Here is an 8,993-nt window from a genome sequence, read left to right as displayed (position 1 = left end):
ACCTAACCTGGAGATGGCAGGTATGACAAATAGACGTAGCAAACGGTTTTTAATATCATACCACTGGAATTTGAATTAAGAGCTCACACTCTCGTCCTCTTTTTTCGATATCGATTTTCTTTCCTAAAGCTTTTTCTCCAATTCACAATTCGACGCATATAATGAAGTGTACTCGATCGGACGTTTCGTACTCGATACGACATTACGAAAATGTAAATAGTTTGTTAACTAACAATTTTACGAAAGTTCAAAATGATGCAATCAAATGAAGTTTAAGTCATTCAAATCTGATAACAGTTTGTGACATGCAAGATATTTATTTCGATCGTGTCTATCCGTGTGATTCTATGACAAATAACAATGAGCAAGCATCACGTGTAATTTCAACCATTGCTGATAAGACCAAAGGAATATATCAGGCTTACAATAAATTTCGATAAAGATGTATACAAAAGAAATAGCAAACATACCTATAATCTATCTTGTCATCGATGACTATGCATAATATGAGTACGAGTCACATCCATCCGAAAATTAAGCTCGTGCTACTTATTTATGTCCCGACCGAAAACGAGTTCGTCATTGCACGCACACACATGTGCACAAATTCACATGCGATCGTCGTATGCAAATACCATTTGAGAGGTCGGTGTTTACAATGTCGCTCTCGGGCAGCGTGTACATCACACTTTTATTGGCCGCAAGCTTCCGCGCCTTCGTCGACGAGGATTTTCCTTTTACCGACAATGGTTGAGACGTTTGCTTGGACGATTGATCGTCTCACTCTTGCACGCTGCCTAGCCCTTTCAATGCTTCGTTCTTTACCCCATTGTGTCGTGTTGACTTCGCCTCTCGCCTCCAGCGATTTACAGACACAACTATCGTGACAGTTGCATCTTGCCTCTTTCCTCCGTCTGCTGTCCTGTCACAACGTTTATATGGCTGAACTTGTCGCGCGCGCGCGCGCGCGCGCGCGTGTGTGTGTGTCTGTGTGTGTGTGCGCGTGTAGGAGCTTTTGAGCGAAATAGATTCGAAAAGTCGATTAAATACATATATGCATACATTGATGCGCTCTTTAAACAGATCATTTCGTTGATTTATTTCTCCAAATAAATTAAGTATATATGCTGCTCACGATCCGTAAAAAGAGAGAAAATATAAGTAGTGTAATTCTTTTAGTTTATAATACTGCTTCATAAACAATATTCGACAATCCGACTAAAATATAATCATACATATTTAAAAATATTTTTAAATAATCACACTGATACTGCAATATATTACGTTCATTTCAATAAATAATGAAAAATGTAATCTATGGAAAAACGATAACAAATACAACAAACGTGAACTCAATATTCATTTCCAGGTAAAACGAGAATATATCTTGTATGTCGTATAATAAGCTCGAATGAAGCACATTGAGAAAGTAATCGCGTATCTAATCCTCTTAACTAATCCTCATCCATATACAGAAATTTAATTACAGCTGGCAACGCCAAAGAAGTGTAGCTTAAGGTCGTCGCCTTGTGCGTTTTATTCGCAGTGTACAAAACAAAACTGTTTTCAGCGATGATAAGAGAGGCAAAAGTTTGCCCTAGCAGTTCTTAACTCATTCTGCGTTTTCAGAAAGTTTGGACTAACGGTGCAATAATCACGGCAAGAGCGCTGTGTATATACCAAACCAAACCCGCGTCTCTTGTAATCTTCTTGCCAGCAAACGAGTGAGAGAAGGCTTCGCTCAACTTCGAAGCCAAGCGATACGACGTTTACGGATTCGCGCTTGCTAAGTGGTTTGCTTTGAGGGTGGGAAAGGGGGAATAAAAACCATTAATAGAAACTTTACTGTTCATGAGTGGTATTCTTTTTCTTCGTCAACCTCGCGTTGCGATAGACGTCGTATATAGAGGTTGTTTTTTCGTGAAAAAATTATTGTTTGGTTTTATGATTATGTCAATCAAATTTTAGTAATTTTGCAATTCTTTTTTGATGTCCATTTCACGATTGCATTACTGTTATTCTAAATGAGGTTAAAAATTTCAAAAGCGGTCTAATGAATATACATTACGTGACTAAGTAACTTTGATGAATATGCTACAATTCAAATGATATAGCTTTCGTATAGCTAGATAAGCAGCCGTAGACTACTGATAATAATTATTTCTCAATGAAATCTTGGAGCATACCAGCAGCAAGTAAATCATCAAACATGTTAACGAGTAAAAGTGACACTTCCTCACCACCGTCTTTATCGTGCCATTCACTCATCGATTTCACTTCAACAATGTTATGTTCCCGATCAAAATCGGTCATCATGCCACGGAAGAACGCGGCAATGACGAATCCGAAGATTGCACATCTACGATAGTCACACCAGAAGTTCTCGAACGAGTACTTGCTTGCATTCCATATACCAAGTTCTTTCATACATTCTACCAAACTCGAATGGTACACTTCCACGAGACCCCTGGAAATTTAAGTTCGTTGTTTCAATTTACTCGAAAATAACAACATTTATAAATTTACTTACCTAGCGCGATCTCTAATGTCTTCTCGTCTACAAGTCATATATAAGAGAGTTACAATATCTATATTTGGAGATGAATGCATCAATAGTCCAAAATCGATAAGCATCGCTTCCAATTGTAAATCCTCCTTATCTTTCTTTTGCCATCGATAAAGTAAATTATTTATCGTACAATCGCCGTGAATTATGGTACATAGTGGTTCTTTTTGTCTGACACATTCTATCATTACATTGACAAAAGCATCGTCGAGGATATTGCACATTTTTTTCGTAAGTTCAGAATTATCGTTCCTCGCTCGAATTTTTTGAGTTGCTCGCTTGACTCTTTCGTTGATTATGTTACGAAATTTCTCATTGATTGGATTTTCTTTGAATCTACTGTCATGCAAAGACTGAATACATTTTTGAAATTTTTCAGGTTCTTTCTCTTTTATTACATAAGAATGAGCGTGAAACTTTGCGATTGATTTCAACCCTGCTACTATGTAATCCAAATGTACGTTTACTTTGTCTGGACTGTCAACGTAACCTCGAGGTCGCACATCCTCTAGTACAATTACGTTTTTGAATACTGGATCTTCTTCAGCTTGAAGAAAATAATTTGTAATTAGTTTCTTATTGAATTAATTAGTTTCTTATTAATTGTGATCTACTTACCTAAGTAGCATTCCGGATAATGGCTGTGACCACGAGCCAATGCCTTGTAAAACAAAATTTCATTGGCAAAGATTGCATCATAATTAACAACAGCAGTGATTTCGGGATTCTGGGATGGTATTTTGACCAATATTTTTTTTTCACCTTTAGACGAAATAATATTCATGAAGAACGGCTCTGATAAAAAGTAATTTCCACTTGGTCGTTCAATAATGAACTCGACATTGGATTCGCCCTTAACCAACCGAGGAATCAAATGATTCCGAATCCATGGATCTATTATGCGTGATTCATCCATGATTCGTCCACTTTGTTCTTTATTTCGTTTTTTACTTTACGCGTTATCAAAAAGTATTATGCATTTATATTGCAAAAAAAAATACCTACTTGTGGACTACGCGTAAGTATTTAGTAAACTAGATACCCGTTTAGCGTTCACAATTCACTGTTCATACAAGTACTCCGATGCAGGTACATATATTTCCTAATTTTTATAAGCTTGGAAAACATTTTACCTGATGCTGAATGTGTAATCAAGATTTGTTGATTGATTAGATAAAATCATTTTATATCTAACCGTAAACTATATCTGGCATAATGCAATAGCGAGATTGTGAATCAATGTGAAAAAAATGACGTATCTTATCGTATCTTATTATAATCTTCTCTTACTGTAGTGCAATCTTTCAACAAGTCAAGTCGAGTAAATCAAAATTTACTTGATAAGTATGTTTAACTTTAATTAGTGCGTATTAAAATCTTTTAATATCGTTTCCAAGTCACTTTAACATAATTATGCATACTTATTAATTGCACTTAACAAGCAGTTTTGTGACAAGGAGACAAATCCTCTTTTACTAAGAAAAGCTTTGTCTTTTGAACTATGAAAAATAATTCTTTAAGTAATAAGGCTTTGTTCTTGATGTTTTTCAAATAAGAAGCTGCAAAAATGATATAAAAATAGGTAGGTCTTATCACATGGGTTAACAAGTGAAAAAAGATTAACCCTTGTAAATATAATGAAGCATATAAGTAAAATCAAAAATATAAAAATTCTTTAATTTGCTGCATATTTTGAACTTTTGAAAAAAACTTTTTGTTGTATTAATTTCTGACCGAGACTGTATCAAGGACCAACTATTTGCTTAATTGAAAAAGAAAAACTTTTCAGTGCAGTTTAGTTATTTCTCATTTACTGTTTGCTATACCCACATTATTTAATTTCATTTCTCAAGTAAAATAATACTGAACATTTCATAATTTGTCAAGCATATCAATCGAATAAACGAGAAGATCTTAACCTTCAATGCTATCGAAATATTTTGTAATCAACAAGCAACATATCTCATTAAAAAAACATTATCGCGTACATACACTATATCACGACAAAACGGAAAAACGCAGCTGCGCTGACTTTACGGGAGATCTCACGGCCGCGGTACTTTTGCCAGAAGGCTTGTCGAGAGTATTTGTTAAAATGTTCCTAATTCTATGTTCTTTTATACAGATAGATTTGTTGAAGTGTAATTAAGTGAAAAGTGAGATGGCGGATTCATAGATGTGGTAGATAGATGTCTATTGCTACATTTTTCTAATATGTGGGTGCATTTCATGTTTATCTGGTTTGTATTTCGATATAATGATTTTTTTTTAATTGAATATGAATTAAATTTTACTTTAAAAGTGTATAATGCTATTTAATTTTAAGATAATTATTTGAAATTTTTTTTATTACTAACTTTTGTTTGTAAAAATAAATTTTTTTCAACGAAGTTATTTTGCCATCATAATCCTTAGACATTTTCTATAAATAATCGTATTAAGATTTTTATACATGGCAATTATATTAAAGTGACAGGGTTTTGTTGGATTCGAACAAAGTATTATTTTAAAAATTTCTGTATACGCCAATGGAATATACTTTACGAATTTTCATATTCTGATCAATGGTTGTAACATATAGATCATATTGTTATTAAGGAACAATAAATATATTGTAAAAAAAGCTAGAGTTACATGTATACAGTCGCCGAGTGACGTGTCGACGTGGAGTGCCTCAATTATTTTTATTGTTTATATAGAACCCGCAATTGATGTGCACAAAAATAGTAATACATTTTTGTATAGAAAACGGACCAAGGAATACGATAAGAAAAGAATTTTTTAAATCAAAATGTGATTCCATTGAAAATAATTCATTTTTTACAAACATAAGTTAATAACTTTTAAAAACTAAACATTGTTTGTTTTTAAAAATATCTTAAAAGTACTATTCGTATCTTAAAATATAATTGGTATCAAAAGCAGTCACTTCGATGTGATGTCAATATGGTAAAATTCACGAAGTAATAAACATTAACAATACCTATCTTTTTTATTTTTATTGCGTTATCTTTATTTTTTAGATTTGTCAATTATATGATTCAACATTCCAGATATTCGCAAATCGTCCAGCATATTGATCAATTCATCCATAAAATCTTTACCTTCAGTACTCTCAAAAAATTGATCCGCTATTGCTTCAGAATACTCGGGTATAACATCATTTTTCTCATATATTATCATAAAGTACCGGAAAAACACGGCTGCACCAACGTAACCAAAAATTGCACGATCACAATAATCTTGCCAGAAAACTTGTCGCGAATATTTGTTTGAGTCCCAAACTCCATGTTCTTTCATAGATTCTATTAAACTGTCGTGGTAAATGGTGAATAGCTCCCTGTAATATTCCAAGCTAGCATTAGTTCATGTAAATAGAAATTGCTAAAGTGTTAACTCACTCTAGTCGATCTCTGATGTCTTCTCGTTTAGCAGACATGTACAAAAATGTAGAAACGTCAGTAGCTGGCGACGAATGCATCAATAAACCGAAATCAATGAGCATTGATTCTATTTCGCCATCGTTTGATGTTCGATAAAGAATATTGTTCATTGTGCAATCGCCATGAACTATTATAGCAAGTGGTTCAATTGGTTCAGCGCATTTCGTCAATATATCATTGTATGGTTTTTTAAAAGCTTTGCAAATTACTTTATTGAATTCGGGATCACGATTTCTGTCTCGAAGCGCTCGTAATAGTCGTTGAAATTTACCATCTACGTCAACTTTCAATTTTTTGTCATTAGAATCATTTCGATACCTAATTCTGCAAGTGGTCTTTATAATTTCACAATACATCTCTGGATCCTTCTCTTTTATAGCATAAATATGTCCGTGAAACCTACCAATAGCTTTCAAACCTGCTGCTATGTAATGTATGTCAGCGTTAACTTTTTTAGGGCTAACTGTGTAACCTCGTGGGCGTATATCTTCCAACACAATAACACTTTTAAATATCGGATCATCTCCAGCTGAAAATAAAAGAAATTTCACTTGACTGTCATGTAATATACTGACACTTATAACATCGATCTAACGTACCTAAATAACACTTCGGGTAATGTTTATGATAAATATGAGCGATTTTATTGTAAAACAAGATCTCATTCGTGAAGAGCCCATCATATTCGATAACAACATTAACTCCAGGATTACGAAGAGGCAGTTTGACCACGGCACTTTTGTCTTCACTATTATCCGAGTGAATGGTGACGAAAAATAGGTCAGATATGAAGAAAGCTCCAGTTGGTCGCGAGATGGTGAACTTGGCGTTGTTGGACTCGTTCCCGGTTGGCAGCAGCAGTGGAATCAGACGTTCCCGTATCCATAAGTTTATCTTGCTATCGAGTTCCTCCATGACTTCTTGTTTACACTAGTTCCTCCTATTCCCCTATTCCTCGGTCTTTGTTTTCACTTCGTATATAGACTTGAGCTTTCCTTTTCTTTTTCTGGAAAAACTATTTCCTGAGCGAATAATGCTAATTTTTTGAGCATGCGAATTCTTTAAGAAGAAAATACTTCGCGGTAAAGTTGATAACGAAAACGTATTCGGTGGACTATCTTTTTTTTTCTTTTTCACATCGACTACATACAATAATATTTGAGATGAAACTGTTTGTATAAGGCTGATAAAACACCATCTATGCTAGTGTTTTGTGCTTACAAACCAAAAATTTAGTTTCGTTAGATAAGATTAACTCATTTCACGATTGCACAAAGTTGTATTCTATTTTTTAATACTCCACAGATCATTAGTCTCATTATGTAAGTTAATTTTGTACTTTTATTTGAATTATCAGTATAATGCATGACTTGTAGAATCTTTGACGATTTGCTAACGCGCTCACTGAAAAGATGAAGCAAATAGCATTTTTCGGCCTTTTTAAGTATTGATCAATACATATTGTGGCATTGACGTACGTCAATTATCAATGCGCATGACCACAATATTGTAGTTATTAATTTCATTAGCATTACGAAAAATTGACACAAAAATAGTACAACTACTAGTGCGCACGATGAACGGGAAAAAGATTGCTTTGAATCCTCTTAGGAAACTTGAGCCCATTAGATAAGAGTGAAAATTGTCTAGCAAATGTTATCAAGAAATATTAACTGAATAATTCAATCAAAGAAATCATCGCGAGCAAATCACTACTCTTTCTCACTCTTTATCTTTGCATTTGCAGTGCATGAGTAGGCAATAATTTTCTCGTCATTTACTCGTCGGCACGCAAGATCTATAAAAAAAGAAAATAAAGAAAAAGAGGTAAGGGAGAATATTGCTATACTGCATAGCGGATTAGCAACACAGACTCTTGAAATTGATCGTTAAGTAAAATAGTGATATCGTGTCGTCACGGACACAACAGATTCATATCACTAGAAATTTCGATGTATTACGCGTACAATTGCAATCGCTTGCGGACTGTTCGTAAGCGGCAAGTTTGTGTAGTTTCGTCGTGGGCTACTTAGCCTCAAACTTCGATACTCGTGCTCCAACTATTGGGCGTTTGAAAGGATTTGACGCGAAGGGCGGAACTTGCTCGCGCGAGCGCCACGAAGCTTAAGAGTATTAGAGTTGTTTGCACAACCCAAGAATTTTACACTTACTATACACATATATAGCGAGAGAGATTGGTTCAGCTGTTAATTAATTTGAGACCTTGACGAGGCGCTACCAAGCTCTAGGAATTCTCTGTGTATGTACATATAATAGGGGGCTCGGCCTCTCTATTTAGTCCTTTCGCTAACCCCTCAAACGCCGAATAAAAACTATACTAAACAAGAATGCACAAATTTATTAAAACTGTAATTATATTAATAAAAATAAATTATACATAACATTAAATAAAAAATAAACTCATATAAAATTAAATTATAAATAAAAATTTCATCAAGGATGACGATAATGATAACAAATTAGAAGCTTAAGAACTATTTCTCCGTACTTCCAGAATTCAACAGTAAATTCGTGACCAATTTTCTGTATAAAATAATTTGTTATATTTTGAATTAATTTATATTTTTATAAACAATTAATAATAGGAAAGAAAATTAATTTTCATAAGATGTACGATTTTAATGTTGAAATTATAGAAACGCAGGTCAATATTTCCATTTCCTACTTTGACTTGTGCCGTAAACCTCTTGTTTCGTCAAAAAGCCTTTTCGCATCAGTTAGAAACAGTATTATTCCGCATGAGAGCCGAAAATAAGCACCGACGGTGCAAATTGGAGGTTAAAATACGGAAAAGCTTTTAATCCAATACTTGAGACTACTCATATCGTAGTTTTTTATTCTGTTTGTAGTTATATAACATAAAGTATAGTTTGCATTTGCATTATATGCATTTGTAGTTATATAAGATAAAGAATTTATTTTCATTATATAAGTTGAGAATTTTTTTCGAAATTAAATTGAAG

At 33.8% G+C, this 8,993-nt stretch overlaps 3 protein-coding genes across 7 annotated transcripts in view; 1 reads left to right on the top strand and 2 right to left on the bottom strand.

The window, feature by feature from the left end:
* Window positions 1-308: 308 nt before the first annotated feature.
* Window positions 309-3,651, bottom strand: LOC131673528 (uncharacterized). The gene is made up of 3 exons (XM_058951573.1): window positions 3,185-3,651; window positions 2,531-3,113; window positions 309-2,467 (listed from the first exon to the last, which is right to left on the bottom strand). The coding sequence occupies exons 1-3, from the start codon at window positions 3,480-3,482 to the stop codon at window positions 2,158-2,160; spliced, it is 1,191 nt and encodes a 396-aa protein (XP_058807556.1). The 5' UTR covers window positions 3,483-3,651; the 3' UTR covers window positions 309-2,157.
* A 1,010-nt stretch (window positions 3,652-4,661) lies between these two features.
* Window positions 4,662-8,993, top strand: part of LOC131673540 (zwei Ig domain protein zig-8-like) — a 105,338-nt gene continuing 101,006 nt past the window's right edge. For 4 of the 5 annotated variants that reach the window (XM_058951595.1, XM_058951594.1, XM_058951593.1 and 1 more), the window contains exon 1: window positions 4,662-4,806. The gene's annotated coding sequence lies outside the window, so the exon portion shown is untranslated. The remainder of the gene's footprint in view (window positions 4,807-8,993) is intronic. The other variant, XM_058951592.1, reaches the window with a different exon arrangement.
* LOC131673539 (uncharacterized) lies at window positions 5,501-8,350 on the bottom strand. The gene is made up of 3 exons (XM_058951588.1): window positions 6,609-8,350; window positions 5,968-6,538; window positions 5,501-5,906 (listed from the first exon to the last, which is right to left on the bottom strand). The coding sequence occupies exons 1-3, from the start codon at window positions 6,922-6,924 to the stop codon at window positions 5,579-5,581; spliced, it is 1,215 nt and encodes a 404-aa protein (XP_058807571.1). The 5' UTR covers window positions 6,925-8,350; the 3' UTR covers window positions 5,501-5,578.

The sequence above is a fragment of the Phymastichus coffea genome, unplaced genomic scaffold (genome assembly GCF_024137745.1).
Source record: "Phymastichus coffea isolate CEN01 unplaced genomic scaffold, Cenicafe_Pcof_1.1 PCOF00183, whole genome shotgun sequence".
NCBI classification, from domain to species: Eukaryota; Metazoa; Arthropoda; class Insecta; order Hymenoptera; family Eulophidae; genus Phymastichus; species Phymastichus coffea.
Note: the sequence above shows the minus strand (reverse complement) of the source record. Positions and strands in the feature narration are given on the sequence as shown.

Coding starts and splice junctions, on each gene's coding strand:
- LOC131673528 (XM_058951573.1), bottom strand. CDS start 3,482: ATGGATGAATCACGCATAATAGATCCATGGATTCGGAATCATTTGATT. Junction 3,114..3,184: donor TTATCCGGAATGCTACTTAG/GTAAGTAGATCA, acceptor ATTTTCTTCAAG/CTGAAGAAGATCCAGTATTC. Junction 2,468..2,530: donor GACATTAGAGATCGCGCTAG/GTAAGTAAATTT, acceptor TTAAATTTCCAG/GGGTCTCGTGGAAGTGTACC.
- LOC131673539 (XM_058951588.1), bottom strand. CDS start 6,924: ATGGAGGAACTCGATAGCAAGATAAACTTATGGATACGGGAACGTCTG. Junction 6,539..6,608: donor TTACCCGAAGTGTTATTTAG/GTACGTTAGATC, acceptor TTTTATTTTCAG/CTGGAGATGATCCGATATTT. Junction 5,907..5,967: donor GACATCAGAGATCGACTAGA/GTGAGTTAACAC, acceptor GGAATATTACAG/GGAGCTATTCACCATTTACC.